A 26701-nucleotide genomic window follows, 5' to 3' on the forward strand; every position below is an offset into this window, starting at 1 on the left:
GGGCTGTGTCTTGAAAGATGTGCTGACTCAATTTAAGTTATTGGGTTAGCTGGGTTAAGTGAAACTACAATGTACTAAATTAATAAAATATTTGATAAAGATTAGTGATATCCTTAGGTCTTAATCACTAAGTGCTAATTCTGCTTCCACGACAGATTTACTGCAGTCACTAACATTCTACTTGTTTCTTTCAGTATGTTGTTAGTATTAAGTTCAGTAGGGAAAAAAAATAACCAAACCAGGCATGGAGACTTGCATAAACCCTTGTAACATCATGGAGCTCTCTTTCCTCATGCATATATTTCAGATGTCTGGCTGGTGGGTTTCACTCACATGCTCAGGGTCTAACTGTCTAGAAATCTAGAGAGCTCAAATATGGCAAAGTGTCCTGCAGCCCTCAAATGTAAGAAACCTCATGATTCAAGATCCGTGGGTCTATTATTACCATTGTATAGTTCCAGATTTTAGTATCAACATAGATGTCCTCCTGATCATGTGTCCTTTGTATAAAATTGAGGTCTGTTGTGGGTAAAACAACATTCAAGTAGCTTTTGTCATACCTATCAAAAGAAAATTAAAGATGTTCAACAGGTGCTTTTAATGTGTTTTAAAAAAGACATGTATATCTTTCTATAGTCAGCAATATTAAACCTTAGAGTCCTTGTAAAAACAGCTAATAGATTGCTCACGCCAAGGAAATATATACACAATTCACCCAGACTGATACCAAGCAGAACTCTGAATATGCACTAATCTTCACTATGTAATGCAAATATTATAAAAGCACTGGAGGTGCAAGAAAGGGCAGTAACAGTATTTAAGCGATCCTGGTCAATACAAATGCCTACAAATTTTCAACATGAACACCATCTTCTGCAAGTTCCTTCATGACGGAAACAGATGAAGGAGAATTCTCGACAGCTTGGCAGTGAGTTGGACTGCATTGCTAAAATTCTGCACTATCATGGGTTTTGGTAACAGCTAGCTCGATGAAAAACTAAGAAGGGGTTGGAGATTAAAGGAAAACTGCCAAGTACTCTAAAGTCCAAACTGACTTAGTTTAAAGCTCTTGTATGCTGGCTGCAACTGTCTGGAAGTAAGAATATTTAAGCCACCATTCCTTTGTGATGTACAGTGTTTTTATAGGACACATATCTCCAAATTTGTTAGTTTCCCCTGCTGGCTTGACTGAAGTACTTGAATACTATTCCTAGAATTAGTACTAGTCCTAGAATACATTCCAGCGGCTATCATTCATTATGCTTATACACACGTGAGAAAAAAAAGAGGGGTCATATACCAGCTTTAACTGCACTGAAATTGCAGTAGCAGTGGAAAAAAAAATCCATTTAATCTAGTTGAAGTTCTAGTTTCCAGGTCTGTTAGGAAGCTATTGTAAATAATCCAGAGAGGACCATAGATTAAGAGCTCCTCGTATACGAAAATATTAGTTGAAAATGTCCTTTTAAATGCATGTTGTAATGCCCAATATACTATTAATGGACATTTAAAACCTAATACTGGGCCTACAACTTCCCCCAAATGCCTAAAAACTAGTTTTACTATTTGCATAGTATGCAAAGTGTGCTAGATACAAAAACTTGTGTTTTCCCCTACTCTTTTTGACCCATTCAGAATTTAGATAGAAAAGAGGTAATTTAGAACTAATACGAAGTTTGCTAACTGTTCACAGGAAGCAGGCTCCTATGTGTCTGTGAGCTTACTTCTGTTTAGATGACTGTAACTTCCCTGGGTTTTCGTTTCACACTCTCTAGTCGTGTTAGAGGGCGAAAGTTTGTTGATTTCTTGTTTCCTTCTGTATTATTTAATCGGCAGTCTTTCTGTAGGCCTTTCAGCAGCTCCATTAATTCACGCTTTTCGAGCTCTGCTTGCTCCAGCTCTTGACGATGCTGTCTCTCTGCAGCCATAAGAGAGCGCACTTCAGACATCATTCGTGACATCTGACTCTAAAAAACATGTGTGAAAACAGACTAAAATAAGAGATCATATAAATACATTTCCAATAATGGTGGTATTGAAGCTGAAGTGACTACTGCGTATAGGAGAAGAAATAATGAAGATCAGGCACAGCTGAAAGAATCTGCAATTTTTGATACACCACTAAACAAACTTAATTTTGCTGATTTGCAGCACAGTTTCCGCTTGCTGTGGCACCCATTTCAAATATTCCAGTCTGCGAGAGCCATGAGAGAGAGTGCAAATCTGACTGATCACAGATGTACCAGTGGATTTCACTGGCTGCTGGTTATGTTCTGCATCTCAAAACCCAAATGAACATTATTCCAAAAACCAAAAGTGTTCGGGACAGAGCTGTGTGACTTACTTGCATCTATGATCTTCTAATATATTTATTCAAATCCAATACTAAGAAACCTTAAAACATACAAAGGCTCAACAGTCTTGGGTTTTGATGGTTATTTTTTTCCTGTTACAGTAGAAAAGCTGGATGAATGGGTTAGATAATACATTCTCTCTCTCCACAGCTTTTTACTTTGGCCATATCACCACTGGGTTTTGAAGCAAGTTAGAACAGAGTCTGAACACAGCTCTAGCTAAGGAGTACGGGGCCCTGATCCAGCAACTGGATCCATGTGGGCAGCAAACCCTTACTTTCACATGAAGCACCACTGACTGCAGTGTGCGAGTGTAGGATCAGAACATAGGTTCCTATATTTCCATCCATACTGAGCTACTTTAAAATAGTATGAGCAGAGGAGCTGGTTTTTTTAAGTATATCTGACTTGTAGTGATGTGTCTTGTATTTAAAGCGCCCAGACTTAAACAGATGCTGCATGTTACAAATTGGGGAATACGACTACGTACAGCTTATGAATCCTGTTTGATACTGGGGACTCTCTCTGCACATCTGTGTCAAACTGCAAACTCCATTTGGAATGTGCGACTTGTTTGCCTTCTCTGCTGTCTTTTGCCTTCATATTGAGCTAAAACCCACAGAAGGTGACAAGAGAAATTCTTGCAACTTGCACAGAGCTAACAATGGAGGGTTGTTTAGCTTTGACAAAGAGACGGCTGCTTCCCCAGGCAAGCCAAGTCTGAACTCCAGGGGTGTGGTAACTTAACAACAGATGTGGGGGACTGACCACCTGACAAGCTGATGGGTGGGTCACCTGACACAGGGGACTGGAGGTTATTAGAGAGAAGGTCTGTCACCAGCCACTGGAGAGAAAGGAAGGGCACTGCTGCAGGGATCTGAGAGTCAGGCCTGGTCTACACTACGATTTTAGGTCGAATTTAGCAGCGTTACCTCAATTTAAGCCTGGACCCGTCCATACGGCGAAGCCCTTTTTTCGACTTAAAGAGCTCTTTAAATCGATTTCTTTACTCCACCTCCAACGAGGGGATTAGTGCTGAAATTGGCCTTGCTGGGTCGAATTTGGGGTAGTGTGGATGCAATTCGATGGTATTGGCCTCTGGGAGCTATCCCAGAGTGCTCCATTGTGACTGCTCTCAACTCAGATGCACTGGCCAGGTAGACAGGAAAAGGCCTGTGAACTTTTGAATTTCATTTCCTGTTTGGCCAGCATGGTGAGCTGATCAGCATAGGTGACCATGCAGAACTCATGTAGAGCTCATCAGCATGATGTGCACAGTGCCGGGGCACATTGCCCGGCCCGTACTTTGTGAGAAGTCTATGTCCATGTCTATGTCCTCATCACTCTTGTCACCGCGCTGCCGTCGCCTCCTTGCCTGGTTTTGCTTTTGGTTCTGCGCTGAAAAAGGCACGAAACAATTGTCTGCCATTGATCTAATGGAGGGAGGGGCGACTGATGACATGGCTTACAGGGAATTAAAATCAACAAAAGGGGTGGCTTTGCATCAAGGAGAAACACAAACAACTGTCACACAGAATGGCCCCCTCAAGGATTGAACTCAAAACCCTGGGTTTAGCAGGCGGTTGATTTCACAAAACAAATCGGGTCAATTCTTGTTTTGATCCACTCTATCTTTTACATCTTCGGCTGGTAGCAGATGATGCAGTACGACTGCTACCCATCGTCATCTCTTGGGTGCTCGGCAGAAGATGCTGCATTACGATTACTAGCCATAGTCATCTCCTGGGTGCTCGGCAGAAAATGGGAATAAGCTGGCTGAGTCACTCCCATGTCTGCCCAGGCGCCCCTGACCGACCTCACCAAGGTCGGCTAAAAGAGCACCCAAGAGTACGACGATGATGGCTACCAATCGTAATGCACCGTCTGCTGCCAAAAGGCAATGAGCTGCTCCTGTGTAGCAATGCAGTCCCACGTCTGCCAGCACCCAGGAGACGTATGGTGACGGTGAGCTGAGCAGGCTCCATGCTTGCCGTGGCATGACGTCTGCTCAGGTAACCCAGGAAAAAAGGCGCAAAACCATTGTCTGCCATTCCTTTCACGGAGGGAGGGAGAGGGGGGTCTGACGACATTTACCCAGAACCATCCGCAACACTGTTTTTGCCCCATCAGGCATTGGGATCTCAACCCAGACTTCCAATGGGCAGCGGAGACTGCGGGAACTGTGGGATAGCTACCCACAGTTCAATGCTCCGAAGTCGACGCTAGCCTCAGTACTGTGGATGCAGTCCACCGACTTAATGCATTTAGAGCATTTTGTGTGGGGACATGCACAATCGACTGTATAAATACGATTTCTAAAAAACTGACTTCTATAAATTCGACCTAATTTCGTAGTGTAGACATACCCTCAGACACCCAGACAAACTCCATCATCCAGCCAAGAAGCCATGTGGAGTAGAGGAAGGATCCTGGACACCAGAGAAGCCTCTGACCTAAGCCCAAAGAATGCTCAAGAATCTGAGGAAGGGAAATGTGGATAGGTATTTTATTATTTTGTCTAGATCTGTATATTTCCGATACAAGCAACTCAATAAATGGATAAAGAAAGTGAGATTCTGGATGGAGACCCTAGCTTCAACGGTAGCATCCTTGTCTCAAGGGGACTTTCTTGCTTCTGTGGATCTAGCAGATGCATATCTCTACATTCCCAAATGACTACACCACCACAGACTGCTAAGATTTATGTACAGCCCAGCCTGCTACCAGTACTAAATGCTTCCATTCAGCTCCTAGGCTCTTCACCAAGATGCCAGACTCAGGTCTCAAGGCACTTAACTGTATCACTTCCTAGACAACCATTTCAAAACTACAGCATATTCATTTTAGATTAAATCCTAGGAAAAATTTCTTAACTGTAAGAACAGTCGGACAGTGGAACTAACTGCCTAGGGAAGTCATGGAACCGCCTTTGCTGGAGCTTTTCAAAAAGAGGCTGGATAGCCATCTGTCTTGGATGGTTTAGATACAACAAATCCTGCATCTTGGCAGGGGGTTAGACTAGATGACCCTTGGGGTCCATTCTAACCCTATGGTTCTATGGTCCTACCCATCACTAGACATATTCCACAAGATCCAGAACCTGCATGTTGGTAAAGTGTGCAACTCCACCCATAGCTCAATATTTACAACTACTGGGCCTCCTAGTTTCAAATATAGGAATCACTCTGTGGGCAAGATCCCATATCAGATGCCTTCAGGTCTTTTTCCTAAAAGTATGGAACCATTCACTAGAAAACATGCAAGATCAGTTCCCAACCAGATGCTGAACTCTCTAAGATGGAGGACAATCCCAGAGATTGTCTGCAACGGACTTTCCATATGCCTTCCAGACCCATAAGTACTCATGGCCAATGCCAGCCTGACAGGATGGAGGGCACAGCAGGGGAACAGAACAGTGAAAGGCAGCTGGAACTCTAGGCGAAAGGAACCAGAGCATCAACCTATTGAAGCTCAGAGCTCCCAAGCTAGCCCAACAGAGGTTCCAGAACTACCTAGAAGATGAAAATATTCTGATCCAGTTGGCCATCATGATCATTGTGCCATATGTCAACAACCAAGTGGAAACAATGAGTGTAACTCTACACGCAGAAATGATGGCCAGAGAACTCTTTAAGAGCAAAACACATAATAGGATAGCTGAACTAAAAGGAAGACTGACTTCCCAGATGCACCATCAACAACTCAGAGTGGTGCCTGAATCAGGAAGTCTATAGTAGGATTTCGCAGAAGTTCATCATTCTGGCAGTCAACCTATTTGCCAATAATAAGCCGACAAGGCAGCCAAAGTACTTCATTAGGGAAGCAGGCCCGAAATCCCTGGGGATGGTTGTTTCTTTGCACATATGGCTGCAAGACCTTCTATACGCCTTCCCACTTCTAAGAAAGGTGATCCAGAAAGTAAGGTCAGGCAAGAAGAAGCAAAGGTGACAGTGCTAGCTCCACGCTGGCCAAGCAGATGCATGGTTCTCTGATCTGAGAGAAATTAAATTGGAACTACCACTGTAGCTACCAGTGAGACCAGACATCCTTTAACAAAGCCCATTACTCCATCTAGAGCATCTACAACTGATTAGCCTGCAATCAAGAGGGAAGCATTAGCCACACTAGAACTATCCTTCAAAGAGATGGAACAATATTCTCCTCCAGGTGACTTCAACCCTGAAGACCTACTCCTCTATCCAAACTAGGTTTAGTGTGTGGTGTCAATAACAACAAAAATCCAAAGGATCCGGATATCCCACTTATTCTGGACTTTCTTCAGAAAGGCACAGACAAGGGACTAGCTTCACAGTGCCTGGTGTCAGCTGTAGGAGTATCCTATTCACCACATCCTCTGACTCCTTCACAGAGAACCCTCAGATATCCAGATTTCTCAGAGTAGTCAGACTGACTAAACTTGTGGTTAAACCAATCTTTCCAAAAGACCTAACTACACATCCTTTTGGGCCACTGACATCAATATCTTCATTCCACCTATCAAAACTCTTTTTTAGGTCATCATCATGTCTACTAGACGAGTTTCTGAACAGGCAGCTATAGCCATGCAGGAATGCCACTGGGTGTTTCATGATGACAAGGTGGTACTAAGAATACCAGAATCATTTTTGCCTAAGGTGAATTCATCTTTCCATGCCACACAGGAGATTGTCCTCCCCCTTAATTCTGTCCAAAGCCACAGCGCCCGACAGAAAAGCTGTGTCACATATTAGACATTAGAAGAGCACTAAAGATCTACATCAACCATACCAAATTGACAAGATCAGGCTCCTTATTTGTCTCTTCATCTGAAGTGCCAAGGGCTCAGGGTATTCAAGTTATCACTAGCTAGATGGCTCAAGCTATGCATTATAAAGACACCAAGGCACACTCCACAATATCTAGGATGACTTTGTGGGTGGAAAGAGCTTGTGCTTCCACTATCGAGAGCTGCAGGGCAGCAATATGGTCATAGGTTAACACATTTAGTAGACCCTAAATTGACTTTCTGTTCTCTGTGGAGGTCTTCTTTGTCAGGAAGATGCTGCAGGCATTGGGCTAGGAATAGCATTACTATTTTGGGTAATTAACTCAAGGAGGATCTTCCCTATCTCATTCTGTTTTTCTTATCCCCCCATTTCTGTTAGTTGTTCGTTAATTTCCATATGTATCAGAATTGTGGGAAACTGAGCTGCAGAATGGTAAATTTCTTACCTGTTAATTTCCTTTCTGTTAGCAGCATCTCCCACAATTCTACTCTCCCTGGTTGGCTTCCTAGCCAGGAGACAGTATTTAATTTTGATAGTTATGTTTGTAGGCTGTAGCCCACTTATTTTCTAGCACTGAAGTTACTGTTACTAATCATATTTTATGAGTTTTTACACAGCAAGGCATGGCTCGCACAGGCTGTGCTATGGCTTTGAACGGCCTCCAGAAACTGCAGTCAGGAGGGGACTAGCCCATACATCTTATAACTGTTTGAGATGCTGCTAGCAGAAAGAAAATTACCATCAAGTAAGAAATTTACTAATTTGGAGTGTTTCGATTATCACGTATCCCTAAAGATAGGAAGTGTCTGCTAGCGTGCCCATACAGTGGAACTGTAGGTAAGGATGTGCTTAATATACTGGGATATCTTGGGGTCAGCACTACTTGTAGGGGCCTAGTGAAGCTGGACTCCTAGATGCCAATTCTCCGAAGGGGTAACTGACAGAAAACCTGTGTCAGAAAGGCCAATAGAGAGACTGCGTTGGAGCCTACTGAGACCCAGGGAAGCTTAAAAGCACACGGCCCCAACATGTGGGCCCAAAACAACAGCCTGGTGAATGTCCAGCAGGGGAGCTTTACCAGGGCCACGACACTGCAATTATTTGAAAAAGAAAGGTTCAGACCATTGGAATGTAGGACTGTATCTTCTCTAGTGAATTAGGATAACAAATTCCCCACTACTTGAAAAAGCAAAAAAACTAGACCTTTGGGAGAGGGGTAGAAAACAAAAACACATTTCTACAACTGACACTGGAACTTATTTACCTTTAGTTCTTCAATTTCATTTTGCAGAAGACTCTCTTTTTGCACCATATGCCTTCTCTGTGAATCTAATCTGGACTCCATTTCATGCTTTGCCTCTTCCACTCTGCAGATCATTTCTGACCTAAAAAAGTATATTTTTCCTTTTTAAACCTAACCATTATACCTGTGACTTTCAAGTACCAGAGTAACTACTGCTGCCAAATAGCCACATTGTTCCCGAATACAACTGGGTGAAATTTTTCGACCAAAACTTTTTTCCTCAGGAGAAAAAAAATGCAGATTCAACACCACCAAAAGATTTTGCAAATTCATGCTGATTTCACTGAGTTGCTTCAGTAAAGGGGGGGGGGGAGGCCTGAAGCAAATTCTCCCCCAAAATCAAAATGTTTCATTTCTAGATTTAAACAGAAAAATTGAAACATTTAAACTACCTTTTCTTTAGAAATTTCCTTTAATTTTATTTAAAATAATTAAACATTAAAAATGTTCAAAATTAAAACAAAAACAAATGAGTTTTTTTAAAAAATTGGAATTGCCAATGAACCCAAAAAATTCATGATTTGCCCAAATCTAGTCCTAAATTAAAGCTCTGCTGTAGTCTTGTGTTACACATCTCTCTAGATGTAAGATGAGTGTGCTTTATCAACAAACACTATTCTTGCTCAGTATGTACCTATTTAGGGGTTTTACTCTCTCGATAGAATGTGCAAGTTCTAGTCCTGGCATCAATATCAGAGATTCTTGGTGCTCAAATCCTATGGCGACCGGCAGCAATACAGAACTCCAAGATAGATGTTTCTGAAATAATTCCAGAAGCTATAGGGTAACTTTTTTTGGGCTTTGGACGGTTTATTTCCTTTCATACAAACATATAACTGTCATTTTGATTAATTTTATTTTAAGAGTATATGGTAACTTTGTGCTGTAGTTTAGGAGAAATGTAATACATGTCTCAAAATAAAAAGCATGAATATGCCTCAATCTGTGTCATTCCACTTAACCCAAGGAGAATGGAATTCCGAAACAAGGACATAATACAGAAAGCTACAGGTTAAGCTCAGTATAGCATACCATCTAGCAGCATTTGGATCAGCACTTGTTGGTTTATTGTGGATGTGAAATGACAGTAGTTGCGGGAGAAGGAAGCTAGTATCATTTAGTTATCAAACACAGTCATAGTCAAAACTGAATCATTAACAGGCTAACCTTTTGGGGTTTGAGCAGCAGTTTGGCATTTTATTGGTATCAGGAAAGTTCACTTGTTTCCCACTGCACTTACCAGGAACTGAACCTGGGTCACCAGCAAAGTGCAGGAGAGCTGGGGCCTCCACTGACCAAAGGAGCAAGAGAGACGGTACCAGCAGGAAGGGGTGGGAAGAGGTACAAAACTGCTGGAAGATCATGGAAATGATTAACTGGAAAAGGAAGAGGCAAGAAGAAAGAGAGGGACAGACAGAAAGTAAAGACGAACACTGATAAGTATTAGTAGTCTTCCAGCATTTTAGGCCTAAGTACAAGCTTGAACTCGTAGGTCACCTGCCTCTCATCTCTGATAACTTTATAACTGCCAAATATAGTTGGAGTTTTTCATCTCCAAAGTGTTTTAAAAATCTTAAATAATAAATCTTACTTCATAATTTGGCTCTGGGTCCATATCAGACTAAGGTAAAAAGTGAAAAGATTTAATGGCCTCAGTCTAGTTCTTTGTATGTATTTCACTCTTTCATGTAACCATCACATAATTTTGAATAATTGCAATCCTTATTCATTAGGGTTCTGAGCTAATCAAATTAATTCAACTAACTCAGACTAAAAGTGCAGTAAGAGTTTAAAGTGTGTAATGGCTTTTTAAAAATATCCTCACCAGTTAATACCAAGTGATTTACACATTATGGGTTAGATATCAGAATTAAACAGAGCTAGTACTTGGAACCGTCTCTTATGTGTAGTGATTTTAGGCCCAGGTTAAACACAAATACCCAGGAAACAGAAGTAGTATTTTACCGGAGCAGTTCTAGTTCTGTTCTTAGCTCTGCTACACAATTATGCTGCGTGTCTTCTGCCCTGAGAATGGTATAACCACAACCATTAGGGCATTCACGGCTCCGGTATTCACACACTGCCAAATGGCTATCTAAGTTACGTCGTTCAATCTGAACTGGACAACCTGAACAGGAAACAGTAAATTAAGGCAATATTAAATCACTTGCAATTAACAGAAGCATAGTCCATTCCAGGCAAAAACACCCAAGCAAGCAAACAAACCATAGTGCATAGAACTGGTCATATGCAAATCTGTCAAAACAAAGTGATTCCCTTATAGCTTGAAGAGATACACCTATAGGTCCCAAAGCCTTGTCTATATTAAAACTTTTTGTTCGAGTCTCCCATCATTGCTCTAACACTGGTGGTAACACTAGTGTAAGTCATGGATAGTAGAAAAAATACTGACAGCTGGCCTACACTATTCTTCCACCAGCCCTACTCCACCACCAACAGCAGTGGATGGAGATATTAAGAAAAATGCCAGTTTAGACAAGGCGTGAGTATCAAAAATTTGGCACCCAAGGTTAGAGAAAATTTTGGACCTTAGCAACTTGTCCAAGATCACACAGCAAATCAACGACAGAGCTAGGACTAGAACCTGGTTCTCTTCACCACTACGCTTGTGCCCTACCTACTACTAGACTAGTATTTCTCAACCAGTGGGTCGCAACTCCTGCAGGGTGCGGGACAAAAGGAATCAGGAGGATTGTGAAGCAATTAAATTATATTTACAGTTCTAAAGCAAGGGGAAAGAATTGAAAATAACTTAGGGATATCAAAAGCCTTCAAAGTTTGTGAGGTCAAATGTAATAATGGTATAAATGTTTACTCTTACTTTTATAGTAAATGTAAGTAGATTATGCACATTTCTGACTTCAAATAATAGGTTGTCCACCTGACAAGTCTGAGATAAAAGGCAGCATGATCAAGCACAGTATATTGCAGACAGGCTGGTAAAGACAAGCAAAAAATATCACCTAGCAGAGGTGGCCTAACTACAAGCACAAACAAAAATGTGCCATAAAAACCTTGCAAGTGGTAGGTTTCAGGGTGTGTGCACTTCTGATTAAGACAAACATTTTGCACTTTCATATCACCTTTCACCGGAAGATCTCAAAAGCCTCACATCACCTCTCTGAAAGAGCTATTACTCCCATTTTACAGATTAAGAAACACACACATGTAAATAACTTGCCCAAGGCAACATAGCAGCAGCATAACTGGGAACAGAACGCAGAAATCCTTATTTCCTGTCTCATATTAAGCACCAAACAGTGGTTTCTCAGATACATACTCAGCCCTGCCTATACTGGCTAAAGTTTGAGATACCTTCTGGAAAAGGAGCAAAGCAGCAAGTTATAGTGTAATTCTGTTTAATATAATAAAAGCTAAATTGGCCAAAAAGCTGGTTCAATCATCACATGCAAAAACCCACAATCAGATGAGTAATAAAGGCTGAATATTAGACAAATCATACCTTGGCAGAAAGCAAAAACCATGCACTGCTGTGTATTCTGATAAATTAGGGGTCCAGTATTTAAATTTATTCTGGTTAATTTTCACATGAAAAGGAAAAACTGATGGATGACAATCATTACAACAGAGAGCAAATCCATTGTCTAAAAAAAATGTCTGCAAACTCTCAACCGCTTAGCATGCTATTATCTTTTGAATTTTTATTTGGCTCTTTTTTGTTTTGTTTTGCCAGTTAAACTAAAGCAACCATATTGCAGAGGCCATGTCTGTGTAGGAATGTGCAAACAGAAGTACCTACCCCCCTGCCTTAAAGAAAGCTTACTTCAATCTTTTTTGGTCTAGCATGAATATGGTCTAGAACTCAGAAATTCACAATGTGGAACGCAACACAGAAGTGAATGAATGTCCATCGCTGCCACCCTACTGTGATTAAGTATGACAGATACCAATTTTCTGAACAAAAGGCTCAACTTTGAACTTTACTCACCAGCATTTGAGCAGGGTATCTGGCTGTATTCACATTCTCTCTCATGTCTGTCTATAGATTCTAGAGAACAAACCATTTCACAACCACGCTCTCCATTTTTGCAATGAAGCTGAAGTCGATTTAGATCATTTTTCATGTATCTATATACAGAAAAGAGTTACTTTGTTTCTTCTTTTTTAAACTCCTGCAACACTGTAAAAGTAGTTGACTTTTGCCACATTTCAGGGATTCTACCTTCCACAAGAAAAAAAGTCATATGCTCAGTTCAAAATATTTCACCATTCAAGTAACTACATTTGATGGTTGGGAGTGGTGAAAGCTATGATAATGGAATATTAAGGTTCAAAATTAAACATGCAAATTAATTCATGAAGAATGGCTATTGAGCGGTCCCAAAACTACCGGTAAGTCTTTAGTACTAACTAGGGGCTTGTGTACACTTAAAATGTTACAATGGCACAGCTGTACCGCTGCAGAGCTTCAGTTACCGATGCTACCTATGCTGACAGGACTTCCTCTCCTACAGGAGGAAGAATTCTCCCGTCCACCTAATGATGTCTACATGGGGACTAATGTCAGCTTAACTACGTGGCTCAGGGGTGGGATTTTTCACAGCCCTGAGTGACATAGTTATACTGAACTAATTTCCTAAACCAGGCTTTAGAAAAATCCCTTCAACAATCAGATTTGTTACATACCTGTAGAGAGGTCGTAGCACAGACATATCAAGTGCTTGTCTGTCTTCAGGGCAATTATTGTGATGAACAAGCCATCCATGTATACAGGCAGTACAGAAAGCATGTTCACAAGGAGCCTGTAAGGGGTCTTCTAATACATCTCGGCATATACAGCATAAAAGTCCTTCATTAACATAGCCAACAAAACGCTCAATATCATAACCCATTCTTTTCCACAGACTTCCAACCTATTATAAATGTTAAAACAGCAATTAGTAATTGATCAATAACTAATTATTTAGCACTGACAGAATCCTTGGTGCTGCACAATACACAAAAGTAAGGAAAGGTCTTGCCCAAAGAGCTTTCTATCTTGAAAGCAGACACATTGGTAAAAACAAGGAGGATTAACTTAGGTTCTCTCTCGTTTTGAATTCTATTACAAAATGTGATTCTTGTGGACACTGAAAGATTGCAGTTTAATTCTGCATTTGCACAATGTTTTTGAGATTATTTAGAGAATAACTGAAGATTTATTCTGTAATTGAAAATTTAAAGATGAATTACAGAAAAACCGCTGTTCAAATGTCAGAACCTGATTCCTGTTTCTTTACCTTTATTCGTATAAAACTCTGCAAATTTGTAAAACAATGCTTTTACTGACAGTATGAAACACCTTTGAGTACTTCTTATCCATATGATTTTATGTGCATCTGTCAACAACAGGTAACTTAATTTTATGTATGTTTCTTCTTATACGCATAAGAAGAACTGTTAACAACAACCCATTCTCTGAATGAGGTGGGAGTCTAGAAAAAAATAGTATATGATCATGTATTTACAGACTGTATCATAACGCATATGTACAAGGGAGCCTAATTAAGATTGCACAGGCAGTGGAGCCCTCAGTTCCTGTACATGGCACCACAGCAGCTGGAAACAGCCAAGAAGAGTAACTACAAAGAAAGTTCTGCTTGGACTCTGCAGCCCTGGACTGAAGCATGCTCCGTGCAGGTTGCGAAGTATTCTTGCTTGCTTTTTGAGCAGTTGGGCTGGCATTTTTAGGCAGCCACGACCTGTAGGTGTTTCCACGTGTCTCATGAGCTGCCTTTTTTTTTTTTTTAAACTGTGCCTGTCAGAGTCTACCCTCACTTGAAACTGGGCGGTTTCAAAGTGAGGACCCGCATGTCTTCCCCCCACCCCAAAATCCTAGGGTAGGTCTCCCCTTCGGCTGCCACCACCCGGTCAATTCCGTGGGCCGGGACACCCCTGTTTCCCCCCTTGGGAACACAGATCAATTCACAGAGGAGGAACCTCCCCCCCTCTTCCCTCTCTCCAGCCTGCTCTGGAGACAGAGTTGCCTGGATTCAAACGCCTTGAATCTCTACACACAGGGAAGCAGCCCACTTCCCCCTCCCCTTCCCCTGAATTTCCCCAAGGGAAGGAATTAACCAAGTCCAAAGAAAAGAAAAGAATTTATTAAGAGAACAAAAAGAAAGTACAGAATCTCCATGAGCCCAAGCTGGACACTCATAGGGTATAACCTTATCAATCTCTGGAGAGAATCCCCTCTCCCCCTTTTCTCAGTAAAAGCAATATCAGCAAACAGGAATAAAGCATTTCCTTTAGCAAACACACAATTGCAAATGTAGAAATCAAAGCATAAGACTAATTCGCCTTTCTAATTAATACTCACTATTAATTAGTAGAAACTACTCCAGGAGAACTTGGAGACATGACTGTCTTCTGTTAGATCCAAAAACAGTTCTCACACAGACAAAGGCTTCCCTCCACAGAGATTTGAAAAAATCTTATCTCTGATTGGTCCTCTGGTCAGGTGGTCACCAGGTACTACATGTTAACCCTTTACAGGTAAAACAGACCTTAACCACCTGTTTATGACAGTGCCCCTTGGGTTTTTTTTATGGAACACCCTTCCTCCCCCCAGCATCATGGTGCAGAAATTCAAACCCCACCCCCTGCTTATATTTTCAGGTTTTCATGGGTTTTTCCTGTTATTTAGGCTTGTTCTGGGGCAGTTTTGAATATTTGGTTTCACAGCCAAACTCTAACAAACCTCTGAGTTTGTGCAAGCTGCAGTTTTTCAAATCATATAACTAGACCAAATTTTCATGGTGATGGCAAAAGACACATCCCTGACACCAGAGAGACCTCCCTCCTCAAAAAGTTTCAAGTCCCTGCTCTAAAGCATGGAGGCTCTAGAGCTCCTTAATAAAACAGATGTTTTGCCCATTTTAAAAATAGTTACAATTTATTTTTCCCTAACTACATTCTAAAAAATGGCTGAACTGTTTTAGCTGAACTTTGCCCAAAAAAACCAGCCAGAGGCTCACACCCAGCATGGAAAATTTCAGCCCAAATGGTTTAAGTTTGGAAAAGTTATAACCAACTGAAAACAGGGTCTTACAATGGAAAGTCTAGGGGACAATGCTAATTATAACCAACACTGACAGATGTGGAGTTATTCTGTAATTTATGAATACTGTATGTTGACAGGGTTATTGGGATATTTACTTATAAATATTTTAGTTCAGTTTAATAAGGGACTGTATGGAGCAACACCCAGGAAGGAAATAGAATGGCTTAAGATAAGCCACTTCTTCACAAACATTTGAGGGTTGTTAAGATGAAAGCCATTAGAGGAAAAGGCCCATGGACAGCAGAGATCAAAAGGACTGTAGCAGTTTAAAAAAGGCTCTCTCTGAAGCGGAGCTCGGGGAACAAACTAGAGCACAAGCACTAGGGTGGGGAAGTGGGGAGGAATTTGAAGAAGTTAGTCCTTTGTAGGTTACTATCAGGCCATGGTTAGCTTTTACGTAAGATAGAGGTGTGTAGACTATTTTAAAAATCTCTTTTCTTTAAATGGTTTGTACTGTTAATAATAAACTATACTTTGGCCTGAAGAAGTCTGTTTTGTCACTGGATACCCTTGTCAAAGACCCTTGATAGGAAGGACGACAGGCATCAGAAGTCAGTTGGACCTACTGGGTAAGCATGGTTGATACTGTCCGTACTGTAATTCAGGGTCTGGTCTAACAGTGAGAGAATTGCAGAATTCCACCCTAGGATAGGTAAAGGCTTCAGCCTGACACCTGAGGGTTGAACTGAGAGAGACCAGAAAAGAGAAAAAGGTGCCGTTAGCCTTGTAACCATGACATGTGCTACCAGCTCTGCCCATAATACATGTGAGTTTTATAAGATCAATACCCCTAAAACTAAGTTGAAAGTTATATGAAAGAGAAGACACAAGCTTCTGTACTTTAGTACAATTCTATCAAGGAAGATGTGGCTAAAGTCTAACAATTCTTATCAAGATGGTTAATTACACAAAATATGTTTTAGGTTGCACATTTTTTCTTAATCATAAAAAATTACTTTTGCAACACAGTCAAGCATCATGAAACAGTATTTCCTAAGTTGTTAGAATTTCTAAATAAAGAGGTTTATTCATTATAAATATAAAAATATTAAATGTTTTACCTTTTAGAATTAATTCACATTAATACCATGCAGTTTTCCACATAAATGCTTTGGAATTATGGTTTTCAGAGGAGACAGCAGTACTAAATCACCTTATTCTATCATCTCTTCATTGCTTTATGTTACTTTCTACAAGAACACTAAAAAGAAACAGAATCAATTGTTGTGTTTCCTAAGTTACAGATCCCCATGCGTAACCAGACTACTGTTCTCGTAGCCATTAAAACGAAACTTTACAGTGGCACACATTTGAAAGGTTACTTTACAGTCTGTTTAACACTTTAGCCAACTGTCACCCATGGCTCATACAGACCAGAAAAAATAGTTAACAGGTGTTAAATTAAGACATTTTTAAACAATACATAGCACTGAGGGCATAGCTACACTAGGTGCTAAGTGTTGTTTAAAAAGCATTAATAAAAATATTTTACCATGCTTTAAAAACACCCCCCCATTTTCCTGGGCCCTGTCCAGACTACAGTATTTTATTTTTGTTATAATTTTGACAGAAAGCATTTTTATTTTTTATCAATTTATATTTTCAGTTGCCCAAAATTATGTAGCTTAAGCATTAAAAAAATAAATTTAGATATTCAGACAATTATTTAATGACTAGGGCCCTACAAAATTCACCATCTATTTTGGTCAATTTCATGGTCATAGGATTTTAAAAACAGTTAATTTCATGATTTCAGCTATTTAAATCTGAAATTTCACGGTGTTATAATTGAAAGGAGTTTGGGGATGGGGGATCACAAAATTATGTTGGGGGTGGGGGTTGTGGGGCTGCTACCCTTACTTCTGTGCTGCTGCTGGCAGCGCTGGCACTACCTTCAGAGCTGGGCAGCTGGAGAGCGGCAGCTGCTGGCTGGCAGCTCAGTTCTGAAGGCAGAGCTACCGCCAGCAGCAGCACAGAAGTAAGAATGGCATGGTATAGTATTGAACGGAATAGCCTTGGACAAGGAGAAGTAGTCTGCAGATAAATGTGAGAAGTGAGGGACATATGCTTCTTTTGTTAAAATATTATATGTTTGCTGTTGAAGAAAAAAATCCAGAATACTTAACGTTGTTGTTTTAGTTAAATAAAACAATTTAAATGTCTGTCTAGTGATGTTCTCCTCATCATACAGCATCACAAGAAAATTCTCCATATATTAATGATTAACCTGTTGAATTGGAGATATTTACTAAGTCATTGAGAGGTGAACTATCTGCTTCAATTACCTTTGGTAAATGAAATAACCAATCATTCATTCATTTTCTGATATAGCTGTAAAACTAATCTGAAAAGTTTTCAAAATAAATCACTGTTTAAAAATGTATAGTGTGTACCTTCTAAAAATGAAACCTACATCTATCTTTGAGTTGTGAAGAATATGTATTAAGGTTATAACAATCAACTAGAATGCACTTTTATGTAGAAAACCATGATTAAATCGAGTCTCCCTGACTAGTGATTTAAGTCATCAATTTAATTTAAATCAAACCCACCCTGTTACTTTCACAGCATGAAACAATGTTACAACTTTCTAGATTCACAGACTTATTTTTTACAAATAAGTAATGTCGAAATTGATAACTGGAGTTCCGCCTCAGATATCCCATCCTCCTATGTTAGGAAAAGTCACTTGAACTGTCTGGATATGGAAGACATCCTTCAGTCCTCATCTAAAGTCTATGTGCGCTCCAGTAGTGCAATTGGTTAGCACATGAGGGAGTACAGATAAGGTTATTAGGAGAAGAAGCAATGAGCTTAAAAGGGAGGTTCCATGGTTCCCTCTGAGAAACTCCTCCCCCTCCCTTCCAGGCGCACCTCCAGCATGCTGGGGAACAGGTTTACTTGTCCCAGCTCACTGCCGCTCCCAGAAGCGGCAGGCACATCTCTGCGGCCCTTGTGGCGGGGGGCCGGGGGTCTCCGCCTCACACACCGACTCCACAGCTCCCATTGTAAGCTTACATTGTCTCCAAGGCAGAGGGCAGGAGCATCACATGACAGTGGGGGGAGGGACAGCTGAACTGCCCGGCAACTGATAGCCTGCTGGGCAGATGCCACGCAAGGAACTTAGGGTAGCGGGGAGCTGATGGGGGGCTGCCGGTCCACCCTGGTTCCAAGACTCTGCCAGCTAGCTCCAATGGGCTGCTCTTTCTGCAAGCAGTAGACAAAGCAGGTGGCTGCCAAACAACATTATAAGGGAGCATTGCGCAACTTTAAACAAGCATGTTCTCTAATTGATCAGCGACGAAACAACATTAACTGGGATGACTTTAAGGAGTTACTGTAGAACAAATAGACTCCATGCAGAGCTAAAAGACAAGGCCAGTAGGTTAACATGAGTTTACAAGGTCACAGCTTTAGTCTTCCTGTAAACGAACACTAAATCTTATGTTCAGATCAATTCAATCAAAAATAAAAAACAATACTATGTAAAAAAAATTACAATCGAAGTCTGGTAAGGTCAAATTGCTTGAACAGATGAAACATTCTTTTCTAACTAACTGAAATGATATCCAAACCATAAAATGCAGTTTAGATTTTTTTTAAAAAGCATTATTGCAAGCAAATGTATAGCGCTAAAAAAAATCACATTCTGATACCTAGCCTAACAACTATACTCATAAAACCAGAATTTATTAAAAAGAAAAAGTGACCATTTTAAAATCTTCTAGGTAAACCCAATGTAAGGATAATTGTAATATTATATTAAAAGAATGTGTGCCAACTAGTCAGAATGTTGATCCTTATTTATAGTCATTGCTCTCAGTGTGCTGATATCTAAATGTGGGACAATAACTCAAAAATAAGAGACAAGAGAATAGTTAATACAGGAACTTTAAGATGACAAATCATTTATTTAGCATAATATTTAATAATTCTTTATTTTTGACTTACATAATATATAAGAAGGATAAGAAACTGTAGGGAACTAGTGTCAAATTTTGGTCTAAAGTGAGGGCCAGTAAAAGTGAATTTGCTCGTTTTTTCCCCCTCAAGACTAAAGGTCTTTCCTCAAGATTCAGTTTCTTTAAACTTTCCTCATCAGTCGGGAATTCTTATTTTTGTCGGTCTCCTTTGGACTCTGTCCAATTTGTCCACATCTTACTTAGAGTGGTAGTCTAAACTGGAGACAGTACTCCAGATGGGACTTCACCAGTGCCAAGTAGAGTGGAACAATAACCTCCTGTATCTTACGTATGACACTCCTATTAATACACCCCGGAATGATATTAATCTTTTTTGCAATTGCATCACATTGTTGACTCAGTCAATTTATGAACCACTATAATCCCCAGATTCTTTCCAACAGTACTACTGCCTAGCCAGTTATCCCCCATTCTGTAGCTGTGCATTTATTTTTCTTCCCAAGTGTAGTACTTCGCACTTGTCTTTACTGAATTTCACCTTGTTGCTTTCAGACCAGTTCTCAATTTGTCAAGATCGTTTTGAATAATAATCCTTCCTCAAAAGTGCTAGCAACCTCTCCCATCTTGGTTATAAACATACTCTCCACTCCATTACATGATTATCTATTCAATAATTACAAACATTTCCAGCAAAGTATATACTTAATTTTCAGTATATATGAAAGAATAAAATACCACTAAAATTTAGAAATCTGCAAAAATCAAGATGGTATATAATCTTCTACTATAAATAAGCATAGAATTGTTTTTTAAAGTTAGACTCATTGTTTGCTATTTTCCAACAACTACAGTCAAAAGCAAGATTGAACCTGGCATGCACATATTTGACACATATTACTTTTACATATTATAAGATAAATACAAATTTGTGATGTGAATTCAGTAATCCTTCTGCAACAATTTACATACACTTTTCTCCTGAAAGAAGAGAAACTAGGCTTTAAAATGAAAACTTTTTGGTATGACGTTTCACTAATTTCCCTAATAATCCCAAACTGAGAAGCGCTCCTCTCTCTGCCAACACTTGCTTAAAGAGACATCACCAGCTGAACTTCACCCCCATACTTCTATCTAAATTTTTTCTTACAGTTGTGAAAGGTGGAGCCTAGCAGTGTTATTGCCATACTTCAGAATTTGTTTTTAGCTGTTATTCGTCTTAAGGGCAGTAACATTCGATCACTTTACACAAACTGAATGGCAATACAAAGGGGAACAAATGCTTATATGCTACTACACAGGAAAAAACATTACACTTTAAATACAGATTCTTGTAATTTAAATTAAATTACTTAATAGAAGTTAATGCTCTTACAAACTGTATCTGGGTAAGTGGGTGGGGCACCGATGGATCTGGGGCAGAGCTGACTGACCACCAAGGGGAGGAAAGTCGGACTTGCCGTTATTTCACCGGCTCAGCCCCTCAGGCGCCCGCCTGGCCCAATACCCCGCCCCTCCCGCACCATCCCCAGCTCTTGGCCATGTCACGCTGGCTTCGGAGGCCAGTGCACCCGCGGCAGCCCCCGCTGGGGCTGGGATCCCGCAGCTCCCCGCCCCCCAACCCTTGGAGATGGGCCCCACCACGCACGGTTAACCGCTCCCCCTCCCAGTGACCCACTTACCCGCCCAGCGGGGGTCCCTCCCTCCGCGCCCCAGCCCGGCGGCACCTCACACTACACCCACTCTCTAGGTTGGTTTCCAAGCACGGCCGCAACGGCAAGCAGCAGTGCATTTTGCGACTGCTATTGCTTGACGGCTGCGTGTCACACCAGGATGAACCCAGCAGGACGGCCATACTGTGGGTGGCGGCATGCGCATGCGTACCGCAGCACCCGGCAACCCTGTTCAAGAGAGGGAAGAAGCAAGTGGGCACGCGCGGGTGCAGAACAGCAGGTGAAGTGAGGCTGGGCGACAGGAACATGCGCAGTTGAACCATGGCCGGTGGGAGGAAAGCAGAGCGCATGCGCTTTGCGGCAAGTGGCTGACGGGAGCCGGTGGCTGCGGCGGGACGGTTGAGTTGGGCGCACCGCTCCGTGAGTGGGGCAGGGGCGCAGTGGCTGAGGAGGCGGCGTCTGGCAGTGAGTGCCGGGGGCGGGGGAGCAGAGGGTGCTTGTAACAAGCTACTGGCTTGGCGGAGGGTGCTGAGCCCTGCCCCTGTGACAAATCCGCCCGGCCCAGCAGCTCATCCCCTGCAGGGCGATGCCTGCTCTGGGCTTCAGGGTGTGTTCGCGCAGCCGATCAGTAAAGCGACGTTTCCTTTGGCTAATTTTTAATCTTGCAGGTCTCTGGAGCACCCCTACTGCAGTACCGGAGTGTGAGGCCTAAGAGGGGAAAAGGGGCAGCTAGTGTGTTCTCTGCATGCCCGTGTGTGTTTCAGACAGTGCCGTACCTAGGAATGGAAATTTTGGTAGGCCCTGACTATTGGGTGGAGGGGCAATGACAGACAGTGCTAGCTCAGCTTCTCCCCAGATGCCACGTCCTCTTCCTAGCCCTGGTACCCCCAGACACTGGGTTTCACCTGCTGGGCTGGGCACGTGCATGGGGCAGCACAGAAAATGGCAAGGCAGAGTTGCCGGAGCGCAGTTTTCTGAAGGGCGGGTGCATAACTCCGTCCTGGATTTCAGGTACCCGAGTGATGCTCCCGGCTGCTGTGGCAGCACTACACCCTGGCTCAGATGTGGGTGGGCCGGGATGCTAAGTGGCTATGCCCTTAGTATGAGAATATTGGCAGTCACCTCTCCTCCGTAACGTTCTTTCCCAGTTCTCTTCCAGCCACTTGTCCTGTAAAATTAGACATGCTCTGCCTTCTTATCAGAAATAAGCTCTACCTTTCTTTGTTTTGAGGTATATGATACATAACCAAGTAAATGTGTGTTTCCAGATATATGTATATAAACTGAAATTAAAGTAATGCACCAGTCTTGAACACCTACTACAGGCAATAAGAAATAGTGCTGCTATCAAAGATGTCAGTCTCAGGCATTGATAAGAAGGTGATTTATATATTTATCTACTTGTTTCTGTTCCTGAACAGTCCATACCCATTACTTTTGATTAAAACCTTTTGTAAAGTTTTGGGGTATAAAATGAAATTTGTCAAAATCTCAGATTCTCCTGATTTGTTGTGGTAGAATCTTTTAAAACTGCACTGACCCTGAAAACTCTTTTTCAATGAACTTCATTTAAAATTAAGTATTTGGCTATCTTTTAAACATCTAATGTGCATACCATGTATAACGCAAACTTTCCAGATTAATTTGCACTATTTCAAGAGGTGATAGCTGGAAGTTACTCCCAGTTAGGTGGGTAGATCAAGTTAGGTCAGTGCACTCCGAATTGCATTGTATTTTGTACCTATTTTGGATGTTCCTGATTATTATTTCTATACAATGCTTTGACCTGATGTTGTTGTTAGGGTAGGGAAGGTGAGCCATCTGCTGTCTAATATTGCTATATAAACATCTTGAACATGGTGTCTGCTCCCTTCATGATATTAAAAAATACAAACTGGGCAGTGCAATAGTATAAGGGCCATTCTTGCATGACATTTAAGGCCCCGCTCCCATGAACATTTAGGTACATGTGACTAGTATAACCAGGGCCGGCTTAGCAAGTGTGGGGCCTAATTCGTGGGGCTTGTACTCACTTGGCGGTGCTCTGAGTCTTCAGTGGTACTTTGGATTGCTGCGCTCCGGCCGGGGGAGCGGGGCTTGCCGCGCTCCGGCCGGGGGAGCGGGGCTTGCCGCGCTCCGGCCGGGGGAGCGGGGCTTGCCGCGCTCCGGCCGGGGGAGCGGGGCTTGCCGCGCTCCGGCCGGGGGAGCGGGGCTTGCCGCGCTCCGGCCGGGGGAGCGGGGCTTGCCGCGCTCCGGCCGGGGGAGCGGGGCTTGCCGCGCTCCGGCCGGGGGAGCGGGGCTTGCCGCGCTCCGGCCGGGGGAGCGGGGCTTGCCGCGCTCCGGCCGGGGGAGCAGGTCGCGGGGCTTGCCGCGCTCCGGCCGGGGGAGCAGGTCGCGGGGCTTGCCGCGCTCCGGCAGGAGGAGCGGGGCTGTGGGGCTTGCCGCGCTCCGGCAGGAGGAGCGGGGCTGTGGGGCTTGCCGCGCTCCGGCAGGAGGAGCGGGGCTGTGGGGCTTGCCGCGGCTCCGGCCTGGGTTGTGGGGCCACAGGACTTGCCGCGCTCTGGCTGGGTGCGGTGCCCTCTTAGGCGCAGGGCCGATTTGGGGGAATCGGCCTAAAGTCGGCCCTTAGGGCTTGGCTATGCTGGAGAGTTACAGCGCTGGTAGTGGCTTTACAGCGCTGTAACTTACTCCCCGTCCACACTGGCAAGGCACATACAGCGCTGTATCTCCCTGGCTACAGTGCTGGTTGAACTCCACCTCGACGAGAGGAATAAAGAGAACAGCGCTGGTGCTGCAGTGCTGGAGTGCCAGTGTAAACAGTGATTAATCTTACTACACTGTAACTGACCTCTGGAATTTTCCCATAATGCTTTTAAGTAAAGATAACACTTTTGTTTTGTTGTGATGCCTCTCTTTGTTTTGTTGTGAACTCGGGGCTCCCGGAGCTGCTTATCTAAAGAACAAACACAGCTATTGTTTGCTCGAGCAGAGGCAGGCAGGGGGATGAATGTCCACAGCTAGTGTTTGCTTGAGAAGAGAAGCAGCACGGCTTGCGGGGGTGGGAGGTCCGTTTCGGAGCAGCTGCTTATCTGGTCTGTGAGGAAAAAAACAAAAGGCTATTTGCATTTAGTGAATGAGAGAAGGGTGGGGGAAGGGGTCGGAACTTGCAAGGCAGGGAGCTGACACTGTCAGCTCCAAAAATCCACTCTCTCTCTCCCCCATGCTCCCTGTCACACTCCACCCCACCCCCCTCTTTTGAAAAGCACGTTGCAGCCACTTGAACTCTGGGATAGCTGCCCATAATGCACCGCTCCCAACACTGCTGCAAATGTGGCCACACTGCAGCGCTGGTAGCTGTCAGTGTGGCCACACTGCAGCGCTTTTCCTACACAGCTGTACGAAGACAGCTTCAACTCCCAGCGCTGTACAGCTGCAAGTGTAGCCAAACCCTGAGTATAATCAACTGAAACAAGACCACTCACATTCTTTCCTGATTTATAAATTTGCAATACAATGGTAATGAATGCTTATAAAGATGAATAACATTGCAAGCCATCTTTCAGACAAACACTGGAGAAAATGCACCTAGTTACCTGTACTCTGGTCCTGCCCCAAAATATCCAGTATTGTTTGCTTCTTATACATCTAGATGAAAAAATTAGTGGCTTCCTTTTGTCTAGTACTCCAAAGTTCTGATGATTTGTATTTTGAGAATTCTCCAAAAGAGATATCCAGATGTTAATGCTGCTCTTGTTAGCTGTTTCGTACAGTCAGTTGCAGGAGAAGGACCCGTTCCAATATGGGAATTTTTCTAACAGGCCTGGAACCTTATGTATCTGTACAGATCTGCTCAGTTGTATTCTAAAAATTCATATGTATTTGTACATATAGGGTATTCTTTCACTGATTGCTTTAGTAAAGTAGGAGTATGTACATTGAGAAAAAGTGAGCTAGTGTAAAATTATTTTCTTGCTTTTTATATTTTTCTCTGTGTTCTTTACATTGTGCTTTGCAATATACAATATATATATATAAAGTAATATTATAATAGCATTGAAAATGTCCTATGGGTTGTACAGATATATAATATACTTCTGGGGGAATTCTGTGCCAAAAAGTTAAAAATTCTGCACACAATATTTTTAAATTCTGCATATTTTATTTGTCAAAATAACACAATATACTCACACCAGTTTCAATTATTTTGGTAATTTATTTCAAAATACCTGTCAGCAAGTATGTCTGTAACAATACAGACAACAAAAAAGATTCAGGAAATGTTTTTTGACAAATTCCTTACTAGGCATATTAAGAAAGAACTTTGAGTAATAATTCATTTAGACTTTAATACAGAAACGTATTTCCCGCACCCCTCAGAAGTAATGGAAAGGCTTGTGGGAGTAAGGGGTAACGGAAGAACTGAGAGAGGGAAGTAATTGCTGGAAAGAAGCCTAGGAGTGAACATGGTGGATTGTTGGATGTAGGTGAGAGAAGTATGAAACAGGTTTGTTTGTTTTTTTGCAGGGAGGGGGGCATTGTTAGGGAGTTCGGGATCCCCCCCCCCCATGCTGACCCTGGCTGACCCCTTGCCTCTCTCAGTCAGTCAGGCATATCTGCCCCTGTCCCCATGTGTCCATGCACCTCCTATCTCCATATTTCTCTGCCCCCACATTCAGCTGCCCCGCCTTTCCCCATCCCCATATGTCCTTGCACCTCCTCCACCCTGTCCCCATGTGCCCCTGCACACTCACTCAGCCACCTCTTTCCCTCATCCTCATGCGGCACCGCACCCCCTTCCCATTCAGCCCCTGCCCCAGTCTGTCTTCCCACTAGCCCTTTGTCTGTGCCCCTCATATTTCATGCCTCCTCACCTGGCCTTACAGGCAGGGCGCTGTGAGGAAGGCAGCCTCTTCTCCCTACCCATGGAGGTCTGCTCCTGCATGGGAGCAGCTGCCCTCTGTTCTGGCACAACAGCATCCCCTCATGGGTGAAAGGCATAATTGCAGTGCCTCTCTGGCAGAATGTATTTTCTGTAGGAAAAAAAAAAATTCTGGGGATGCGAATTCCACACATGCACAGTGGCACAGAATTCCCCCAGAAGTAATAGTAAAGGACATCCTTGCCCAGAGCTTACAATTTAAAAGAAGCCTGGTCCTAAGAAAACATAGATAATATGTGAAGTATAACCCTTATAACTTGTAATAATGTTGACTGGTATCATTTTCATTGCTGTAAAAATAGTACATTTTAAAAAAAATGCAGTCAACCTAAATCTTTCCATAGATGCATAAAGATACCTGCATGAGAGCCTGTTAAAGGTTCTTAAGTTTAACAGCAACAAAGGAACTGATATTGAATCATTATAAATACAAGAAAGGTAGCTGCTGGTTGCATCAGTAGAGCCATAAGAAGAGGCTTGCAAATCTTGAATATGATCAGGGAAAAGCAAAGATATCCCTTTAAATAAGAGTGGTTCCTAGTACAACCCAGGGCTGCCCAGAGGATTCAGGGGGCCTGGGGCAAAGCAATTTCAGGGGCCCCTTCCATAAAAAAAAAAAGTTGCAATACTAGAGAATACTATATTCTCGTGGGGGGCCC

The 26701-nt window shown here is 42.5% G+C and overlaps 2 protein-coding genes across 12 annotated transcripts in view; one reads left to right on the forward strand and one right to left on the reverse strand.

Moving 5' to 3' along the window:
* Positions 1-95: 95 nt before the first annotated feature.
* Positions 96-21285, reverse strand: LOC123364953 (RING finger protein 151-like). 3 transcript variants are annotated; one of them, XM_045007510.1, is made up of 9 exons: positions 16572-17168; positions 13092-13318; positions 12394-12533; positions 10389-10551; positions 9664-9772; positions 9058-9182; positions 8385-8505; positions 1725-1967; positions 96-560 (listed from the first exon to the last, which is right to left on the reverse strand). In XM_045007510.1, the coding sequence occupies exons 2-8, from the start codon at positions 13295-13297 to the stop codon at positions 1731-1733; spliced, it is 1101 nt and encodes a 366-aa protein (XP_044863445.1). In that variant the 5' UTR covers positions 13298-13318; positions 16572-17168; the 3' UTR covers positions 96-560; positions 1725-1730. The 3 variants fall into 3 exon arrangements, with proteins under 3 accessions (XP_044863445.1, XP_044863447.1, XP_044863446.1); XM_045007512.1 differs by lacking the exons at positions 9058-9182; positions 9664-9772; positions 16572-17168 and adding an exon at positions 21163-21285; XM_045007511.1 differs by lacking the exons at positions 9058-9182; positions 9664-9772 and having other exon boundaries at positions 16572-17151.
* The window catches only part of RAD54B (RAD54 homolog B), a 131012-nt gene continuing 125582 nt past the window's right edge, over positions 21272-26701 (forward strand). For 5 of the 9 annotated variants that reach the window (XM_045007509.1, XM_045007501.1, XM_045007502.1 and 2 more), the window contains exon 1: positions 21272-21383. In XM_045007509.1, coding sequence (XP_044863444.1) covers positions 21301-21383 — 83 coding nt within the window. In that variant the 5' untranslated portion in view covers positions 21272-21300. The other 4 variants (XM_045007505.1, XM_045007504.1, XM_045007506.1 and 1 more) reach the window with 4 other exon arrangements.

This window comes from Mauremys mutica, chromosome 2 (assembly GCF_020497125.1).
Source record: "Mauremys mutica isolate MM-2020 ecotype Southern chromosome 2, ASM2049712v1, whole genome shotgun sequence".
In the NCBI taxonomy this organism is placed as follows: Eukaryota; Metazoa; Chordata; order Testudines; family Geoemydidae; genus Mauremys; species Mauremys mutica.